Raw genomic sequence first — 21876 nt, 5'->3', positions numbered from 1 at the left:
CTCAAGTTTGAAGCACTTGCGGTGATGACCTGGGGCAGCTTGAGCCAGGTGGCAGCATTCAGGATAGCTGAAACGGGACCGTAGGCAGAACCTGGTGACCATTGGAGTAAGGAGTGGGGTGTTGGCAGGCGCCCTAATGCACCCTGGGGCACTGGGTGGGCGAGGGCCATGCAGGCTATGTCCTTGTTGGAGTTTCCAGCAGAACACGCTCACGGGAGGAAGCTACAGAGCAGACAGTGGGAGCTGCAGGTTGTGGTTGCAAGAGAACCTCAAGACTGGAGAAACATCTTGAAGGGGGGGGGTAGTTGAAACCTCAGGCATGAAGGAGACTATGCAGGGAATGAGGCTTAGGAAAGATAAATGGTGACGGTGCTGTCCTGGAAAACAGCAGCACGCCGGGGAGGCCCATGGGGATGACGGCCTCGGACAGTGACGAGAAGGACTCCACGAAGCTGCACCACTTCCAGCTGCTGGATTCACTAGGGAGGGTTCTGGGAAGGCGCCATCAGGCTCTGCTTTGGAAGCACGGGGAGACTGTGGGGGACGCGGCACAGGGACGGCCACATGCACGGGGAGGTGGTTCAGCCTGGACAGAACGTGAACATAGCTCCGTGTTCATGGGCAGAACCTGGGAACTGGGGAAGATTGCAGATGGGAGACAATGCAGGAGCCTGGGTCAGACGTAAAGGAATCCTCTGAGTCCATTCTCTCATTTTTATAGATAGGAAATTTTAAATCTAGTGAAAGGTTAAGAGGTTTGCCTGGGTCACACAGCTAATTAAGGGGCAGAGTCAGGTCTGAAACGTCCCCTGACCCTGGCCCGGTGCCTGTCCTGGGGCCCCTTGCATCCCTGAGACCTGCTAGGGTGTAGGCTCTTGGGTCCCTAAACTGCTCGGCTGTGGTGCTTTGTGTACAGTGGAGTCCAGACTCCTTGTCACACTGCAGCCACAGGGATCTTTCCCAAAAGATCACTGGTCACTACTCCCCTCTGTGACCTATTGTTGCCTGGGCTCTGGCCAGGCTGTCGGGGTGCAAGTCCATGGGCCAGCTCTGTGGTCTTGGACCCTTACCTCTGTTTCCCTGTCTATAAAGTGGGATGTAATATCTAGTGGTCATTGGAAGAACTAAATCTTCATATATGCTTGCTGCATTCTAAGTGCTCAATAGATGTTAGCTGCTCTTATTTAAAAAACCAAAACAAACCCTTAATGGCTTCACATTGCTTTTAGGATAAGACCCAAATCTTCAGTGAGGACTTTGCATGAGCTGGTCCTTCTTATTTCCCCCTCAGGCTTGTTCTAAAGCTGTCTTGGCTTTATATTGGTTCCCTGAACACACAGATACTCCCTGACAGGCTTCTCTGCCTACCGCCCGCCCCCAGTGACCCACCAGCTCAAACATCCCTTCCTGAGAGAAGCCTTTCCTCATTTCTACCCTGGGGCTGTGATTCAGTCGTGTGTATCTGTTGTTTATTTCTTGAGGAAATCATCTTTTTGTTGTCAGGCTTTTAATTATGGGGCTGATTGATGAGAGTTCACCTTCTGTGCTAGATCATAAACTCCACGATATGTAAGAGGCTCCATTTGTCTTTGTTTTCGTGTTCCCAGCTCTGAGCTCAGAATTTATTTTTTTTTACACATGTGGCAGCCGTATCACTCAAGTGAACGAGCCAGCCAGTTTGGTTTCCTGACCATTCAGGGACCTAGTCTTTAGTTCCTGTTCTTTGAAAGCACATGGAAATGAGGATTTAATAAATGTTTCATTTTTATGATGTTGGCACGTGCATATTTTAGCCACAGATTCTGAAAATCCTATTTGAGTTGTCTTTATCCATCAGACAGCCCAGTTACTTTTCCCTCTAGGAAGGCAATGTTCGTGATTTTGAAATACCACATGTGGGCAGAAGAGCAAGTTGATCTATTTTGAAAATACTGAAATAGGAACTGAATTGTCACCTGTTGGCACCTGAGACTGAGAGACCTCCTTCATGTCATCAGGGTGACCTCCCAAGCTGCCTGGCTGACAACAAGGGCCTATGCAGGGATCTGGGGATGTGTTACTCAGGAACACCGTAGCTTCCCCTAGTGCAGCCATGCCATCACTAGCCTGTGTCGGCCACGGAGGAGCCAGTAGTGACAATGGACCTGAGCGGCTTATCCCACATGCTTTGTGGCCTTAAGGTCCTTGGTTGGTGCTTTTAGACTGAACTTCCAACCCAGACCATGGAGTTAAAGAACCACAATCCTTATCTGCATATAGATCGCTACGGAAGAAAACAGAAGTCAGGAGCTTCCAATGTGACAAGTGAAAAGTACAAAGTGAGACTAGGACTTCACAGAACACGTGTCGACCCCAGCATGTATGCCTGCATGTGTGTATGCACAGTTGTTTAATGGCTTTGTACCCCGTATGACTCACTAGTGTGTGGTGTGAATTCACTGAGCTGTGGTATACAATTACCATTGAATCTAAGGTTGAGTGCGTAAAAACTGTTAACTGATGCTACTTAAGAGTGGGGTTAGGAGGAAGTAATTTGTTTCCTCTGTTTTAGTTTGAAATCTTGATATGGAGGATACAATAATCAAATGTTGGTTTTCAGCATTAAGCATCATGACCTTATGTGTGTGGGCAAGGATGGCTGCTGTGATGGTGAAGGGTTTCTGCACAGGATCAGGCTTTGCCAGCTTTTTTTTTTTTTTTTTTTTTTAAGATTTATTTATTTATTCATGATAGAGAGAGGCAGAGACACAGGCAGAGGGAGAAGCAGGCTCCATGCTGGGAGCCCAACGCAGGACTCAATCCCAGGACTCCTGGATCATGCCCTGGGCCAAAGGCAGGTGCTGAACTACTGAGCCACCCAGGGATCCCCACCCCCTCTTTTTAAAGATTTATTTATTTATTCGTGATCAACATAGCAAGGCTTTGCCAGCTTCTTAATGCTGCTGGCATGAATGACCAGGAGACTATTGTGTATTGAAACAAGTTTTGGCCTAGGTATCCAGAGGCCGGGGTTCTGGGCCTGGCTTGGTTGGTAACCAACAGCCCCAGGTGAGTGAATACCAGCCACCATCCTTGGTGCTAGGACAAATGGAGATGGAAGCAGGATTCCGGGGAGCTCTTCTTTCTTCACCCACCACTCAAAGAGGTGATCTTTATGCTCTAGCTCTAAAATTCGTCTGCAGCTCAAAACTTTTACTGTGTAGACAGATTTTTCACATATATATCCTCTAATAAAAATAATAAAACAGGGCAACGTTGGAGGGCTTATTATATGCTGGGCACTTTACTGTTGCTCACGTGGACTATCTCCCTTAATCCTTTCTCATGCCCACTCCCCCATAGAGGGGGAGGCTAGGAGGCTGTAGACTCAGTGAGCAGGGGACTCAGGGCCCTGTGCAGACCTGAACTGGTACCTGGGCGCATGGTGATGACGTGAGGAGGGGTGAGCTGGGAAGGTCCGTGGAGGATGCGCCTCTCAGGATGAGCAGAGAGGAGAGATTATAAATCCTAGAAAATTTGCATTATTCCAGAAAGAGACTCTGCTCTTGTTTTCAGTCATTCTACTTTGTTCTTCTCTGGGCCCCGGCCTCCACTAAACTGCTTGGTGTTCCCTGGACATTTCATGTAAATGGAATCGTGTGCTCCGTGGTCTTGTGTGTCTCACTTCTTTCACTTGGCCAGGGTTCATCTGTGTTGTGGCACATGTGGGGACTTTACTCCCTTAGGTCGTCGAAGAGTATTCGCTGTATGGATCTGCCACATTCTGTTTATCAGCTGTTTGATATTCATATTATTCCCACTATGTGGCTCCTCTGAATAGTGTGGTTATGGGCTTCGGTGTGCAAGTTTGGGTCTAGATGTGTCTTCAGGTCTCTTGGGTAGGTACCAGAAAACTGCTTTGAAAGTCCAAGAGATCTCGAGTTCAGTGATCTTCCCTTGTTTGTTTCTAGTTCCCACTGGTGGCTGATCTGTTTCATGATGACAAGGACTCCGTTTCTGCCACCACTACATCTGGGAAGGGCTCGTCTTCCAAGATCAACATCCGCTCTGCCAGACCTCCCCTGAAAGCTTCCAACAAGGAGCATAAGAAAACTGTGGGCCACCAGGTAAGCCTCTGGCAGGAAGCTGTGGGGCAGGGCCAACCTCTCTGCAGGTGAAGGACTGTGGCAGACTCAGAGGGAGGCCAAAGCAGCCTTGACATCTGCACCTTCAGCCACCAGCGCTCTTTGAAGGAGGAAATTGGGAAGCCCTCTTTAGAGGGAACTGAGAGGAAAGAGAAAGGGAATGAATATAGGCTCAAGCAGTGCACTTAGCCCCTGGTAGGACCACCTGGTTGAAGAAGCAAGAGGGTCCTGGAATCTGCAGGTTGGGTTAAATAAGCCTGTGGACCACAAACCTGAAGCCCCTTCTGTGGGGTCTTTGTGGGATTTTGTGTCCAGTGTGTCTCCCAAGATGGGGGTTGGGGGGAGGGTACCTGTCACGCCCTGAAAGCCGCTAACCTTTCTACTATAGAGGATTTGCCTCTTCTGGATGTTTCACATTACTTTACAAACTTTACAAAGGCTGCCCAGGCACTGGAGGTGGGGGCTCCAGGCCTCAGGCTTAGGAATAATCAGTCTCCAGTCACTGTGAGGACTTCTGTCCCATTTCCCAGTACTGACTGACACCCCCCCCCCCCTTCATCTCATTTAATCTACCACACTGAGTTAGATGTGTCAGCAGCTGGGATTTCCCTGTTTGGTTCAAAGAGTCCTGAAGCCAGAATGTGGGAGGGCCTTGATTTTGGACCTACAGCAAGGCCAGAGTGTCAAATAGGATCTGACCCTAGGTCTCTGAATTTCTTCCTATCCTTCTGGATTCATAATGGCCATGATAGAATCAACAACTACTGCCACCAGTCTGTGGGCATTTCTTTATTATACATCAGCAAAATGTTAGGGAAAAATAACTGGTGTTATTTCGTCTTGTCCCTCCAGTTCCGTACCTCCCTACACCTGCTCATGGAGACCCTAAATGCCACGACGCCGCACTACGTGCGCTGCATTAAGCCAAATGACGAGAAGCTCCCCTTCCAGTAAGTGCCTGCATGGGGTTTGATCAGCAGCCCCTCCGATGGAGTCAGGCTGATCAAGCCTGGCTTCCTTACAGGTTCAGGTGGAAGAGACTAGGCACAGCCTTGAAGGGGGGTCTGGGGCAGGATGAATAGTGACGGTTCACATGCTGAATACTGGCCCACAGACATTTACCAAGTTCCACCTATCTGCTGTCTAAAAGGATTCAAGAGAATGAGAGGATACAGGTCACTAATTCCACAGGGTCTACAGTGGTGTTGAGGAGTGTGCACACCTGAATCAAACAGAGAACCACATAAGAGTCTGTCAGTAAATGTAGATGTACCTGTGTCTCACAGCAGATGTTCAATTCAGAGGTGGGAAGATAGTGGGAGGGGTCGGGGAGGCCTCTTCCATTGGGGAAACTTGATCTCAAGTGACGTGTTGAGTGATGACACATAAGGCTGGTCCTCTATCTCACATCCCCTCTACCTCTGAGTTGCTGCAGTTAGCCATACCCACTCACCTTCCCCCACCCCACTCCTCAGCCTTTGCTGGTCTAAATTCTACTTCTACTCCTATCTTGGAAATTGTCTTCCAGTTCTGTCCATGCCCGCATGGTTGACCCCACCCAAATCTGTATAACGGCAACTCTGTACGTCTCTGTCAAATTCCAGACCAGACTTTCTGAATGCCTGCTGCAGCTTTGTTGGCTGATTCACATTCAGCGTGTCTGAAATCAGACTCCTTGTTTTCCCCCAAGAAACGGTTCCTGTTTGGTCTGTTATATAGTAAATGGTGTAACCATTTCCTGACAGCTTGTTTACCCCCCAGACCTGAGAGTCACTCTGGACCAGTGCTGACCAGGAGAACTTTCTGTGGTAGGTGGAGCTGCTCTATAATGTGCGTTGTCCAAGATGGTAGCCACCAGTCATGTATGGTTATTGTGTGCTTTGGGATGTGGCTGGTGTGACTGAGGAACTGAATCCTGTCACTTTAGTTGTATTCAGATAGCTGTAGCTGGCTAATGACTACCATGTTGGACAGTATAAGCCGTGATTCTTCCCTCTGACTCCTGCATGTCCAATCATGGTCAAAGTCTCATGGAATCTCCTTGAAAACGTATTCTGGTTTCCCTTTTCTCTTCCTTCTGTGAAATTGTTTTAGACTCTGTATCTTGCCTATAATGTTCCTCAAAGCCTTTAGGACAGTCCCTTATCTACTTCCATAACCCATTAGTCCATGGCCCTCAGCCACCACCCAGGCTCTGTCTTCTGGCCCAAGGAGGTATATTTCTAAATTTTTAGAGCACTTTATTCCCAGCTTTCTGACCTCCTTTTTTAGTCCTAGCATAATTTCCTTCTGGCAATTTATCCTGGCAACTCTGTAAGAGTATCTGAACTCTCCTCTACTGTTCCTAGTATCTCATGAAGCTTGACCTGTGCTCCAGTGGGCCTTGTGCTGTAAAAGGTCAGTAAGACCACACTGAGTCAGCCTGCCTTGAAGTGTGCTGATTGTTGACTCTCTTCTCTTCCTCCAAATTTCTGAGAAGTAGTTAGGAATTCTCCCCATGTGACATGTTTACCAGCTGACTCCAGAAGAAGAGAGGCCGTTTAGTGGGGCGGTGTGAGTGAGAGGCTTCCATCATGTGTGAAGGGCAGGAGTGCCATGTAGGGGCCCCAGGGAGGAGAGTTGAGGGCTGGATACCAGCTCTGTCCTCAACCAGCGGCAACCTTGGGCAGTTCATTCCTCAGGACCTGGTGCCTGCCACCTGCTTGATTCCCCTGCTGGGTCTCCCCTCCTGGATGAAGAGAGATGCTGGGGCTTTTAGGATGACTATCTAGTCCTAATGGCCCACATTTCTAAGATCTTCTTTTGCCTTCAGGCCCCAAATTGCCGTAATAAAGTGGGGAGAATACTGAGCCAGGTCAGAGCACTTGGATTCTGGTTGGGGCTCTGCAACCAAGTGTTTGACTGATCCACGAGCTAGCCCTGTACTGTTGGCCTCACTTCTCTATATGCTAAATGGAGCTAAAACTGAGCATCCTGATTAAAGGAATCCAGGAGATGGCGTAGATGATCTGTGAGAAGCATAAAAATTTTTATGAGTAAGATATATAACATTTTAAAATATATGTATCTTATTAAAAATATAGATGCATCCTTCTAGAAGGAAAGTTCTGTATGCCTCCCGTCATTCCCTACAACTGCTCTCTCAACCTTAGCATCCTTTGGGCCAGGTATATGCTATTATGGGGGGCTGTCCTGTTGGATGCTGGCAGCATCCCCATCACCGTGACAACCAGAAATACTTTGATTGCCAGCTGTCCCTTGGAGGACAGAACTGTGCCCCTAGTGGAGGATGTCGTCCTCCACGAAGTGCTTTGATAGCATCTCTTACAGAAATGTCTTTTTCCCTCTCCTTCCTTCAAAAAAACATCTATCATACCCCTTGCTCACTGGACGCTGGGCTAGGACAAGTGGGATGACAGAAATGTCCCTCATCCTTAAGGAGTTACCAGCACTGACCAGGGACAGCAGTGTAGATGTGACCGTCTGTGGGTACATGGGGGTGCTGCAGGAACAGAGAAGCAGGAGGGTGGGGAAGTGTCCAGGGTGGAGGTGGCCTGGGCAAGTGTGATAAATCTGGGGTCGCTAGTTGGAGGACCTGGCCAGTGTGCTGAGGGCTGGTCCCCCCCGCTCCCCGGCCTCAGGAACAGACAGCCCTGGGAGTCCTGAGGTCCTGAAGCATGACTGCAGCACGCCACAGAGAGTGAGTCCCAGCTGGAGCTGGCAGCGTGTGCAAAATCAGTGAGGTGGCACATGACTGCTGTGGGGAGCTGGGTTCCAAGCTGCTGGCTTTGCTGACCCTGCAGGTTCATTGGGAGGAAGAGGTATAACCCTGCATTTCAGCAGATGGACTCTATCGGTGGTGACTGTGCAGTCCCGAATGAAGTGTTGTGTGTCCCCACCATAGTTCTCCCAACTCCACTAGGTGGGATAGCTGGTGTTCTGCCCTTGGTCACCTGGTAGCAGGCAGTGAGACTGGTGAGAGATGTGGGTGACCCTGGGCTTTCTTTCCTATTGAAGACATGAGATTAAAATGCAGAAGGTTGGCTGGCTGTCCACGTCCCCAGGGCATGAGCAGTTAAGGAGGGTGGCAGTGTCGTCTTGGCGTCTACTTGTTTTCTCCCCATGGTGTCGTTCTTCTCTATCACTTAGTCCTTACAACAAACTGGTGAATTAGAGTTGGGCAGAGAGCCTCAGCCTCTGTTGGACCAGGGAGGAAAAGGAGCTTCAGGGAGATGATGCGTTGCCCGGAGTGGCACAGGCTGTCCGTGGCCGTACCAAGTTTTCCACTTCACCCTTGCCCTGTTCCCCCACATCCCATGGGGAAAAGAATGCCGCCAACTTGGGAGGAGAGTGTGTGAGTGTGAGCAGAAAGTCGGTGGGACCGCAGGTGGACCCACAAGGGACAAGGGATCACAGATGCTTGCCAAGCATGCTGCCCACCCCTAGTACGCAGAGTAGCCTGGATTGGCCCGGCCTGGGGAATGCTGGAGCAGAGAACCTTGCGGGGGAAGCCCATAGGAAGCTGTTCCCAAGCTCCAGCACATCCTGACTCCAGGCCCAGCTGGCCACCCCCAGGCTGAGGGAAGCAGAGCCTGCATCCCAAAGGCTGTCTCAGGTCACTCAAGGTCATAGTAGCCTTGATGTTCCATGTTCTCAATGTCTCGCTATCCCTGCACATCAGTGAGGGGTCTCCGGGGATCCCAGTACCACACTGCATCCTGGTGATGCATCAGAATACAGCAAAGGGGGTGCCCAGGTGGGCTCCAGGTGTAGCGAAGGCTCCACACACGTCTAGGCTCCTTTGGCTTTATTTCAGCCCATAGGACCTTCCATGAGGAGCTCTTGGCCTACTTAGGAAAGTCAAACTCATTCCCCTGAAGTAGCCCCCTTGTTGGGGACTGTGTAGACTTCAGTGCTTGATTGTCCCTCACCTATGTGCCATGGGCACCTTGGGGCTAGAGTAATCGGGAGGACTTCCTGGAGGAGCTGGGTATCAAAAGTAGCCAGACTTGCTCAGGTTCAGAGGTGGTTGGGGAGGCCCAAGGGGCATGGGCCTGGAGGACCATGTGGATGACCCTGGGGACCCTGAGTCCCAGGGTTGGCCTGGAAGGCAAGGAGTCCCTGGACTCAGGTCAGCTCATGGCCATCAGGTGTGTGGGAGGTGCCTACTGATCCAGTCCATGTGCCTCGATGGACATCTGGGTCGTTGGCGCAAGAGAGGCTAGCACTGGGACCTGAGCGGTGGTATGTGGAAGTGGGAAGTCAGGGGACATCTCCAAGGCAGAGCTCTGATCCATACTCCCAAGCTGTGAGAAGACCCTGGGCCGTCGGGGAGGCAGCAGGCAAGGGTGGCCAGAGGCCACCCCCAGGTCCTGGAGATGAAGCCACACATGTCTCTGCTGGGCAGATGGGCTACCTGCTGACTTGGAAGATGTGCTAGGCCTGTGTGGCCCTGGGCTCGGGCTGAACTGAGAAACAGAAAGGGAAGGTGCATGTACTTCCCATCCCCTCACAGGTGGACAGTGGTCTTCGCCAACTGTGAGCAGGAATGGGTTCTGGTCCAGCTCGTGCTTCCCTGTGAGGACTCCCTGCTGCCCGAGCTGGCCCTGGTACTCTCCCGTCTCTGGCAGTGCTTGTACCGGGTTATCATGTACCACTTGGGGTACTGCTTCTGTCCGCTTCTGTCCCTCTGTGGGCGCTCTCAGGCCACGCCTGGTTGCTGACCTTACAGTGTCCTACTCAATGTACATGTTGGAGTAAATGCTGGGGTTTCATGCGAAACAGCAGTTTGGGGCAGGTGAGCTATTGCAGACATGCCTCATGTCTCTGCAGACGAGCAGCTGGGTTTCCTTATCCTACCTGGGCAGCCACCACAACTGCAGCTGACCATGCATGCATCCCAGTGTTGGTCTAATATGCATGCATGGTGGTCTAACTGCTCTCCCGGGCCATTGGGTTCAATCTTTGCACCAACACTAAGAAAAGGGATCCTACTATTAGACCCTGTTACATAGGTGAGGGTACGAAGGCCTGAGGAAGCCATGATGCTCTTTCCCTAAATAACCCATGCAGCTGGAAAGTGCCCAAGTCACAGTTCAGACCACAGGTCCTCCTGGCCGGGAACTCACCCTCTAACTCCTGAACCAAGCACTGCTTGTGGTGGCACGTGCAGAGGAGTTGGCCTTTGAATGAACGCAGATGCCCATGCAGGTGGAAACAACAAGGGAAGGGTTGGGGAGGAGGCAGGAATGGGTCCTGGAGGGCACATAGAATTCACTTCTGCCAAGAGAAAGACCACGTACCCCAGGTGAGAGCAGGGACACGCACAGGGCTGGGGTGCTGCTCTGGCTCCCGCACCTGCCAAGCCAGGTCAGTTTGTCTCCATGTGGCGGCTGAGCTCAAGGTGCATGGCAGTCTGTGGCTCCGTGCAGGAAGAAGTCCTCTGTCCCTTGCTCCTGTTTCTTCGCCACTTACAACCTGTCTTGCTGTCTCCGCAGCTTTGACCCCAAGAGAGCAGTGCAGCAGCTCCGGGCATGTGGGGTGTTGGAGACAATCCGGATCAGTGCGGCCGGCTACCCATCCAGGTAATGCACCCACCAGCCGTGTGCTTGATGGGTGGCCACGGCCAGGCTCCCCGGGGATCTCGTTTACACAACAACACTGACGCTCCACAAAGTCCCCAAATGCTGAGGGCCCGAGCAGGGTGCCCACAGGGAGGAGGACGGCACATTGGCCTGAGAGGTGATGGGAGTTCACGGGGTGGGGGCATCATCTGGGACAGCTTTTCATGTTTCGGGTTGGCATTGGTCTGGGTGATGAGCCAGCCGGGACCGCAGAGGAGAGTTCTCCTTTGTTTCCACCTTGTTCCCTTTTTAAAAATATATTGTAAAATACACATATTTACAGTCGGAGTTGTTTTGAGGTATACAGGTCAGTGGTGGTAAGTGCACTCCTTATCAGTGCACCGTCTCCAGGGCTCTTTTATTCTGTAGCCATTAACCACCAAATCCCCATGTCCTCCACCCTCCACTGGTGGGCAGCCACCATTTCCACTTTGTTGCTGTTTCTGGGGACTCTGTGTCCTTTGTGTAAGTGGATCCTGCGGTGGTGGTGTGGCAACTGGCTTCTTCCACTTGGTCTGGGACCTTTAAGGCTCACCCATGGGGCACATGTCAGGATCTCCTTCCTTTTTGTGGCTGAACACTATTGTAGGTACAGATAGCTTTTTGTTCATCCATTTATCAATGGGCCCCTTTAACTTGAAACAGAATCCAATCCATGGTGGGAAATATAATCTTGAATGTAAAAACCACTGTCAAGATCTAGTTTGTACTATGGATAAGCCCTTGAGCCACCTGGTATCTGTCAAAGCTATGGCAAGACTGGATCCTTTCTGGATACTTCCCTGAAGTAGGATGGCGACCTTAAGTCTCTTGAGGTCATACTGAGGAGACCAGCATCTCCTAGGCTAGATGTCCTTTGCCATGAATTGGGGCTGAGCTGAGCAGAGCCTCCTAGCAGCCCAGAGCTTGTGTTCGTTTCCTCAGGGACCCCTGTCCTTGGAAGGGCCGTATGTGTCAGGAGGTGAAGTGAACCAGGAATGGGGAAGGAGGACGTGCAGGCCAGGCCTCCCTTCCCCCTCCCTGCTGTCTCCGGCTGGCACTCGGCTGCTGCCGTGGAGGAATTGGTGTCATAGCAGCAGCCATTGACCACGGAATAACTCAAATGTTGAGTTATTGATGATTCCCAAATGTTAGGCCCTGGATGGAAGTTAGTGCTGGAATTAGGGGTTTGCATTTGCCCGGGAAAGCACAAGAACTGCCAGTGATCTGGACACCCAGGCAGCTTGGGGCATTGGTGGGGACAGTCTGCCCTGGCCAGCGTGGAAGGCTGGAGTGCTCTCCCTGCAACCCTGTCTCTCCATGCCTAGAGCCCCGGGACAGCCTCTGTCTGTCTTCCACCTCCTGTTCTGACCCTGAGATCTGAATACAAATTGCTGACAACTGCTTGATGAACAAGGTGAGCCACGCTTGCCCCCTCAGGGTAGGGCTCCACCTGCTGTGCCCTGTCTGCCCTGCAGTGCCCGCCACTAGCCCCTTGACTGAGGGGCCATGGGTGCGGTGGCTCCACAGAGCTGCAGTCCAGCCAGTTGGATTAACTTTCAGTGGCTACTCCAAGCACAGCATTTGGATCAGTTGAAATTCGTGCAACTCACAAAACCCAAAGGGGCCTTGTGGAGCCGCCTGGCTACTGCTTTTGCACGTGTGCTCCCCAGGCAGCTGGGCTCTGCTCCTGCCTCCCAAGGAAGTCTGTAGTCGATCTTCAGCCCTCTGTTTCCAGAATGGCTTTGCAAGCCATTGGTGGGCCAGGAAATCAATGTAAAGGGCCATGATGGGCGTCTTGTTGATTTAGTGAAGTGACAAGGGATAGAGAATAGAAGGTGGCAGTTTGTGGTAGAGAGGATCTCACAGCGTGTCCTCCTGTGAGCTTCATATATAGATGTGATGCGTTGTGATGTAAAACACACTGTGGCTGATGAGGCCATGGAGGAAAGTCACTGTGGCCATGGTTGAGAGGACTTAGGAGCCCCCTTCCCCCACCTGGCATCTTACTGCTCATGGCCATCAAATGGCACCGTCCCAACAGGTATATCAGGGGCAAGGAGCAAGGCTAGGGTTTTATGTCTGCTCCCCAGGGGCTGGGCCCCAACTGGAGGCTTGGTGTAGATGGTGCTCTGCCTGTCCCAGCTTGGGAGTAGAAGCCTAGACTGCAAACTGTGCATGAGCCTGAGAGGAGCCCAGTGGTCGGAGTCAGGCCTGGCTTGCACCATCCATTCCCATCCTCCTTGGCTTGGTAACCTCAAGCAAGTCGACTAATCTCAGCCTGGGCTGCCCTATCACCAAGTAGTCCTGTCATAAGTGGTCATCATGACTGACATAATGCACCTCAAGGCCTCCACGTAGAGCTAGTACATGCTTATCACTTGCTTAGGTGTGAGCAAGAAACTGCATCCTTACAGACGCGATTGTCAAGGCAGAACGAGCCCATGCCAGGAATGTTTAGCTTAATTTTTGTGAAATCCCCATGTGTCTGGTCCCCTCAAAAGAGCATCCAGAGTTCCCTAAGGAAAGTCTTAGAATTACCTACAGTCTGTCAGAACCGGAGCCAAGACCTCCCATGTTCAACCATGGAGGATCCTTGTAGGAGAACCTTTGAAACTGCGGGTCCTCATGGTCTCACCTGTGCTGTGCAGCCTGGAGGCCCCCAGGTAAGCAGAGGAGCCCAGGTGCCCATCTCCATCTCTAATGTATACTTGGTGCTGCTGGGGGTTTTGTCAAGTGGGAGGCATGACCATTGGGACGGTGCCACTCCAGGGGAAAGGAAATAAGCGTGCAAAGACAAGATGTTCTGAGGCTGTCTTAGGATATAAAGAGCCACCTGTTTCACCAGGACTTTGTGAAACATCGAGGTGTTTGGTGGTAGGATGACGCGTGCTCTGCAGAGGGTGTGAACTTCTTAGAAAACATCAGGGAAAGCCAGGAGTCTGGGTCTGACCGTGCTTTAGGTGGAGGACCCATGCGCCTCTGCCACCTGGGGTTCACCCCTGGACTCACTGGCAGCCCTGCGGGGAAGTCAGAGTGACCATGTGCCACCCACGGTCCCACCAGAGTTGCTGCTGCAGCAGAGGATCCTCTGTTCTGGAAGTGGACTAGGGTTTACTCCTGTTGGTCTTACATGAGCTGCTACGATGAGCATATTTTCTTGCCTTCATGTCTCCTCTCCTGTTAATCTGGCCACCTGCTTCAGGTCTCACCCCCTTCGAGCTTCTAGCTGTGTGCCGAGGGCTGGAAGGGGATTCAGGATCCACGTCGTGGCCTCGGCACATCCGGAGCTCAGAGCCGAGGAGAAGGGATGAGAACCTAAAACAGAGAGCAATGTGTAACTAGGCCAAGTTTGGGAGGAAATGTGGCTTCATGGAGGAGGGGAGATTTGAGGTGGGCCTTGAAGGGGTGAAAGGGCTTCAGGTTGGTGGGGAGACAGCAGGAGGAGTCCACCAGGCTGGAAGCCACGGGTGTCCAGGTGCAGAAGGGGCAACCATTCGCTCCTACTGGTCAGTCTTCCAGTCTCAGCCTCCGCAGCGAGGCTTCTCTCCTCACAAGACAGCCTCTCCCTTGGCAGCTCGGAGGCTGCATTGCCTCCAAGTCTTGAGATTCCTATGGAAAGCTGCTGCTCCTGCTGCCCACTCCACCCAGCTGAGAGCAGAACTGCCCTCAGTGTTGACAAACCCGCACCCCTGCCTCTCATCCAGTCACACATCCTTCCTTCTAGCAGATGATCACAGGGGTTTGCATAGTTGCAAGCATTGTGGAGAGTGTACGGAGGGAAGGAAAATCTGGTATATTCTGCTTCACAGAAAATGTGACCTCATGCTGTGATTTACACTTTGGGGCTCAGGTCTCGCACGGCCGTACCTGTGCCGTCTCAGCAGAGTTTGCTGAAGGCTCAGGGAGGATTCCCTCCCCAAACTGCTGTCTGAAGGATCATCTTTTGAGAAGAGGCGCCACAGTTCTATAGCACACCTGATAGTGTCACGGTAGAGCTGAGTCACCTGTGTTATTTCAGGGCTAATCTGCCCTCCCCAGGCCACAGCACCCAGGTTGGCACTTCTTTGAAAGGTGAGTGGTGGGGAGAGGCCTGGGGGGCAAAGTACCACAGCAGTGGTCTTCTGGCTCCATGCATTGCCTGTCTGCCCCTGCCCATTGTGGTGGGCATTTGGGGTGACCTCACTGTTTGAAAATCTCCCTTACACTTCATCCAGGAGGCTGGCGTGTCTGCTGTGTCTGGGGATTAAGGAGGCAAGCTGTTGTAGCTCCTGTGTTCCTGTCGAAGTGCTAGTGCTCAAAGGAATGAAGGGTCACGCGTGTGACCCTGTAACGTAGAGCCGTTGCAGTCATTGTTACCCTGACTTTGGGGCAAGATGAGCCCTCCTGAGCGGATTGAGGGTCATCTCAAAAAGAATTTGCCTCCATGGCACTAAGACTTGAGAGAGCAGAGTGATTCCACTTGCATCAGCTTGTCAGACAACCACGACTTTGCAGGGCTGCTGCCAGAGGAAACCTCAGTGGCTTCTTTGATGAGGGGATTACAACGCAGGACATTTTCCTACGTTTCTCCAATTGAAGTGACCAGAGGGTTCCTGCCACTTTCCAGGGAAGAAGATACCAAAGAGAAAGAGACATGTGGTCCAGGGTCAGAGGGACCTGTGAGAATTGTCCAGAGGGCACTTCCCTGGGAGCCCTTGCGGAGGGCAGTCCTTCACAGCTGAGACCTCAGCTCAGGTTCCTGGGTCCAGCCCACGGATGCCCACGGGATGCTTGGCTGGTCCTGCCGTGAACACAGGCCCAACAAGCCCACAGCACCAGCCCTCTGCAGCTCCCTCGCCCTACCCTCCAGCCCCAGGATACTTGCCTATTTTTATCTCCCTAAGAATCATGGCTCTTCTGTGCATCTGAATTAAAATGAAGATGTATCATTCAATCTGAAATGTACTGCAGTGGCTAAGAAATACTCATGTCACCGTGTACACAAAACACCGTGATGACTGCAGTGTGTGGCCACTGTCCCCTGGGCCTGGCGCCCCCCTGGGTGTATCTTGGTGTGCAGGTGTGTGCCCCTCTGGGGGCGGGGGGTGGGGGTCAGCGCAGCTTTGGTCCCAGAGGGTTGGTGAGGCTGACTCCCTGAAGCACAGCATGCATGTTGTGGGAGAACGACTTGGATGTGCAGTGTGTATATTTAAAAACAAAACTGTTGAGTCTTCCATGCTTCTCCTATACACCTCAGAAAAACTCAGCAGTGGTCTCTGAAAGGACTTGCACCCCTAACCAGACCCCCATCCCTTCTGCCCCCACAGGGACCAAACCCCGGACCATGGCAGGAGGTGGAGCCTTGAGAGGTTGTTCCTCACCTGCCCATTTCATCACAGATGCAGTTACTTGCTGAGCACAGTGACTTAGAACATGACAATTCTTTTGCACCCCCCCCCCCCCGGCCGCCCCGGTCTTATGGCCCCTCATTCTGGCCCCTCCCCTGCTCTCACTTCCCTGACCTGAGTCTGTCACAGGTTCCTCAGCAGGGCTGCACATCACAACTGCTTGGCCAATGGGCTCAGCCTTGAAACCACCCCTTGGGGGAAAGTGTCGGTCACAGGTCAGCGGCAGCCCCTTGGCTAGATTGGGGCTGTGCCAGGACTGCTTCCATTTCCACTCCTCACATTGTAGCTCAGCTCCAGCTTGGAGCCAGTAGGGAAGCACTAGGTTTCTTTCCCTCGGCAGCAAAGCTGAGCAACCTTCCACCTCGGCGCCCCCTGAGGCTGAGCCTGTGTTTCCCTGGACGTGGCTGGGGGCAGAGGGGAAGGCAAGGAGAGGCTGTTGGCAGCGGCCTGAAGGGTGAACACCCTGCTGCCCGACACTAGGAGCCCCTCCCTGAGTATCAGGGCTGAAGTAAGGGCAAGGGCACGTCCTGTGCCTCATGTGTTGCCTTGCAGAAGTCCTCCACGAGGCTCGTCTGTTCATCACGGTGACTTATACAACTTGGGACATGATTTAGGTGCAGTTAAAGTATCCTTCTAAGGTGTGTGGTTCTCAGGTGATTCTCATTATATTCCCAGACTCGTACAGCCCTCACTACTAGTCACAGAATGTTCTATCACCGCACAGAGAACCTGGTTCCCATTTGAGATCACCACCTCTTTCCCCTCCTCCCCCTCCTCCCAGCCTTACCACCACTAACTCACTTTCTCTTTCTATGAATATGTCTACTCTGGGCCTCATACCACAAGAAGCGTATAATGAGTGGCCTTTTGTGTCATCTGGGTTCTAATGTGAACCAGAATGTTGTTCTTTCATATTGCCTAAGACCATCGTGTTTGTTTCTCTTGCTTGTATACTCAGGAGTGGGATTACTGGCTTGTATGGTAACTCTGTTTACCCCTTGGAGGGCCTGCCAGACTGTTTCCCACAGTGGTCACACCATTTTATGTTTCCACCAGCAGTGGATGTGGCTTCCTTCTTCTGTACGTTCTTACCAACAGTTGTTACCGTCTGTTATCACAGCCATCCTGGGGGGTGTCAAGTGGGATTCCCTTGTGATTTTGGTAGTACTTCTCTGATGATTAATGATATTGAGCATCTTTTCATGTGCTTATTGGCCATTTGTATATCCTCTTTGGGGGAAATATATTCAGATCTTTTGCCCATTTTTTAATTGGGTTTTGTCTCTTTGGTACTCTGGTAGTTCCTTATATTTTCTAGATACTAGATGCTTATCAGATAAGACCTGTAAACACGCTCGCTATTTTCATCCTCATGATAACCTGACATGCCGTCTTCAGGGATTCTTCTTCATGGCCTGTTTCGTAGAGACTGTGACTTATGCCCTGGTCTCATTGGAGGGACTCTTAACATTTGTCTTATCCAGCCAAAGCCCCTTGAGGGCCTCTATCCAGGAGAAGGGAGGGCACAGTGCTACCACTTCGACAGATCTGCCCCATCTGTTCACATTCATCCACTGAGGACCACTCAGGGAGGTGTGTTCTCTAGAATGTTCCCACACGTAGATGGTTAAGTCCATTACCAGGCTCTAGATGGGAACTTCGTCAACCAAACATCACCCTATGTGTTTGCCACATGCCGTCTTGAGCCTGAGGAGCTTGTTACAAAGGAGCATCTTTCCAGCCTTGCATCTGATCTCCCTGTTCTTACCAGGAGGAATCATAGGTCCTGGGCTTTCTCTACCCAAGTCTTCCCATCTGGTAGAGAACTGTGACTTTTCTACCAGATGGGCAAGCCTCCCTAGCAGGTCAGGGGCATGTGAGATCTGAGAGATCGAGCCAAGCCCCTGGCCTGTGAGTCCAAATCCAGGGAGAGCACCAGGGCTGGGTGTGCATTCTGTCCTCGAGGTCCCCAGAACTCCATAGAGCCCAGGGCTGAAGCCACAGTAGGGGCCTAGTAGTAGACCATGAATGGGCACTCTTCTCCCACCATCAAGGTGAGATGGAAGAGCTGCCAGGCCTAGTATTGGCTTAAGACAGATCCAGGCCAGTGAACCACACTCATCCTGCAAGAGGGCGTGGACCTGTCCAGGGCTGCCTGAGGAGGGTGGAAAGGGCAGGAAGGGAAGCAGCAGACTCACATTGTGGAGGCAGATGGTAGGCATGCTTGGTGGTTCTCAGGAAGGTGGCTTTGGGCTAGAACTGTCTTCTATAGTGAACACTTTGGAAATATTCATGGACATTTTTGCCTATCTCCAGGAATGAAGTGGTAGGGAACAGTCTGAAGATATTCTGTGTGCATGTGAGCACAAAGGGTTGTCCTGCTCCAAGGCCAGCAGTGCCATTTTTGAGAAGCACCCATAGAATGAGAAGATTTAATATTGCGATTCCAACCATTTTATTGGTCAGGAAAATACCCATTCTTTTAAAATGTGATTGTGTGTAGTGATAGCATGATAGGTGCTGAGAAGTTGAAAAGTGTATCCTAGCCCAGCCAGCAGAGGCTGGAGTCCAGTGAAGAAGCTAACACCTGTACAAAAACTGTCTTTTATGGGAGGTTACAAGGCTCTGTATCCCACATGGAGACAGGAACAGTTAAAGATGCTATGAGAGGAAGGGATTCTGTGGTGGTGGGGTGCTTTTGGGGGGAATCCTGGACTCCTGTGGAGGGGTCTTCTCCAATTTTCATGTGACCCCAAAAAACCTCCATCCAGGTGTCGCCACCAAATCAAGAAGTTCTGTGAAGAAATTCTATTTTTTTGAAAAATCATCGCCTATTCTGTTTAGCTTCACTTGGGAGATGGTTCTTGTACAAGTGAGGGAGCCTTTCCTGCAAGGACTTTATCTCTAAAAGCACAGAGGCTGGCAGAAAAGAGGATCCACATTTGATTCTGGGTCCTTGACTGAAGGACACTCATACTGCGCATGTCACATGGTGGCCGCATGCTCCCTTGGTAGCCCCGGAGGGAGGACCTGCCCTGAGCCCCTCAGTGGGTGGCTTGTTGTCTTGGGCCTCCCCCTGGAGCAGGTGCTCAACGAAGCCTTCGTGAGGAAAAGAGCATGAGGATCAGGCAGGAGGGAAGAGTAACTTAGATTTGTGGAAAGCTTTGGGTGAACACTCCACATCCATGACCTCCTGGGCCCCCAAAGTGTCAGAAGTACTTCCCGAGGTGGGTGATGCATGCTCCATTCTGGAGACTTCCATGTGGGCCAGTGTAGGACGTGCCTGAGGTCTCACCTCTGGTCCACATCAGCACAGGCCTCTGTACTCCAACGTACTGTCCTGGCCTGGACATGTGTGCAGTCGCATCTCCCTACTGTCTCATTTCCTTGGACCTGTCACTTCTCTATGTGATGGAACTGTCAGCAGTAAGAGTTCTTCCAATTAGAGTCATTTAGGGTTTTTAGCCCAGCGAAATGGTGCTCTGATTATATCCCCCAGAGAAATTGCAAACTCACAGGGAGAAATAAGACAAGAGCACAAGTAACTGTAGCGCGGGGTGGGGGAGGGAGGTGCCACCAGGAAGTGACACGGGACTTGCTGAGCAGCCTTCAGGGGGAGCCCACACCTCCCAATGGGCAGGCACGAGCAATGGGATGGCTCGGGCCCCACAAAGCCTTTTGTATGTGCACGTAGTGCCATCTGCATCTTCCCCCACGTGGAGGTACTGGTAGAGAGAACGGCCTGTGTTTAAATCTTGGGGATCGGGACAGACAGAGCCTGGGAGAAATCCAGGAGCCTGTGTGTGTGTGTTAGAAACACAGCACACATCCAGTCTGTGGCTTTTCGTCACTCTGCCCCAAAGCTCCAGAATCAGGACTTCTGACGTCTGTCATACAGACTGCTATCCTTGAGACAGCCTCCCGCAGGGCAGACCCCCTGCAGCACTGGAAAAGGCCTGCCTCTGGTGGGTTTGGTTCATAGACCCCCTTGCCACTTGAGGGGAACCTGACAAGTGAAGCAGGCCTCAGGGGCCCCCACCTTCATCCATCCCCCTGAAGGAACCTGCACGTGCTGCCGAGAATCCGTGAACAGGGCCACCTACCACCTGGCCAGCTCGAGCTGAGCAATGGCTGCCATTACATCTGTGACAGTTCAAAAGTGAGCAGCATGCACATAGTGTGTCTGGGCAGCTCGGTCACGTCATGGTCTCGGGGTCCAGGAATCGAGCTCCCTCAGCCTCCACCCGTCCCCTGATCGTATTCTCATGCACTCTGCGGTCTCAATTAAAAAAAAAAAAAAAAAAAGGCATGGAAACAAAGCCTGCTAGCTGTCACAGGGGTCCGGAAGGGAGGAAAGAATAGGGAGGGACTAATCCTGGGCATGGGAGCTTGGGATTATGAAGATGTTCTGGAATGCAGCACTGGGCACGGTTGCATGACTTTGCAAACGTACTGAGATCTGCCGTCAATACTAAGAGTACCTGTATTTGAGTCTGTATTTGAGTCCTCTCAGGAAAGCAGTCTTTAAAAAAGGTATAACCTGTAACCAGCCATCTCACACAATGAGGACATAAAGTTCCTTTTGTCACTTGCTCTCATACTTGCCCCTCTGACACCCAGAGTTGGGTTACAAATCATTCCTGCAGCCAGGTAGGTGGTGACAGAGGCGCCAAGAGGCCCAGAGCTGTGTCCCTTGCGTCCCATGGGGGTGTGGAGAACAGCCTGGGAAGGAAGTGGGATGGGGGGCTGTGCTGGGGGCTGGTTTGGCGTAAGAGGGATACTCCAGGAGAGCCAGCCCCCCAGGAGTACGTGCCACCCCACAGGGCTCCGCCTTTGGAGACAACTTCTGAAGGGCCTGTGTAAAGGTGCACGTGCTCCAGGAGAGATGCGGACGACTAAGTTTACTACCCCATTAGCACTGTGGGAGGGGGTGCGCAAGCACCTGGGCCAGGGGGAATGGGAGGCGGTGGGTGCTCAGCCTCCAGGTAGCACCTAACGGATGTGCAGGCGGGGTGAGACCCCCGGGTGTGCCTGGGGCCAGGGCCTGTGCAGTGCCCCCAGCACCGCTGGGTGGTGAGCAGGGCCAACCACGCACCGCTGCCGGTGACACAGGACCCGGGGACGGATGGCCAGGCTCGCCTACGGAGGGATGTAGATGGGGAAAAGTCAGGCCGCTTAAGAGCAGACCCATGCTGACACAGAACGTGTGACAACACAGGTCCAGAGTTGGGAGTGTCCACGTGAGCATCCGTGTGAATGGGCGTAGCTTCGGAGAGGAGCGGAGCGGAGCCCACCTAACAAATAGCCCCATTCAGCGAAAACTTTAGGACATTTAAGTGGAGCTCTGGGCAGAGGCCAGGACACGGACTTGGCCCTCAACACAATTCCCTTCCAAAACCTCCCAGAGCACACTTACCAAAAAGGCACTGGGATTATTATGCTCTCCCCCCCCACCTTTTTTTTTTTAAATGCGAGTTGCTGAACATTTCTGTCGCAGTGAGCTTGCATTCCTCTAAGGAATGTGGACTATCCTGAGTGAAACCTACTTTGGTAGACTCAAGTGTGTGAGTGGTGGGACACGACTTTGTGCCTCAGTCGTCCCGGAGGGCTCTGCAAAACTCTCCTGTTCCCCTGCCCCCCCCACAATGACATAATTCAGTCACATGCTAAAGTTCTCAGAGGGGTTGGAGGAAGACCAGCCCCTGGGATGTTTTTTCCTGCTCTGAGCACAGCTTGCAGCTGTGACCCAGTGGGGTACTG

The 21876-nt window shown here is 52.0% G+C and overlaps 1 protein-coding gene across 1 annotated transcript in view; it reads left to right on the top strand.

The window, feature by feature from the left end:
- Positions 1–21876, top strand: part of MYO5B (myosin VB) — a 326731-nt gene that overhangs the window by 236987 nt on the left and 67868 nt on the right. Inside the window, exons 15-17 of the mRNA XM_072734804.1 lie at positions 3951–4106; positions 4977–5074; positions 10622–10708. Of these exons, the coding sequence (XP_072590905.1) occupies positions 3951–4106; positions 4977–5074; positions 10622–10708 (341 nt within the window). The remainder of the gene's footprint in view (positions 1–3950; positions 4107–4976; positions 5075–10621; positions 10709–21876) is intronic.

This window comes from Vulpes vulpes, chromosome 13 (assembly GCF_048418805.1).
Source record: "Vulpes vulpes isolate BD-2025 chromosome 13, VulVul3, whole genome shotgun sequence".
NCBI lineage: Eukaryota > Metazoa > Chordata > Mammalia > Carnivora > Canidae > Vulpes > Vulpes vulpes.
Note: the sequence above shows the minus strand (reverse complement) of the source record. Positions and strands in the feature narration are given on the sequence as shown.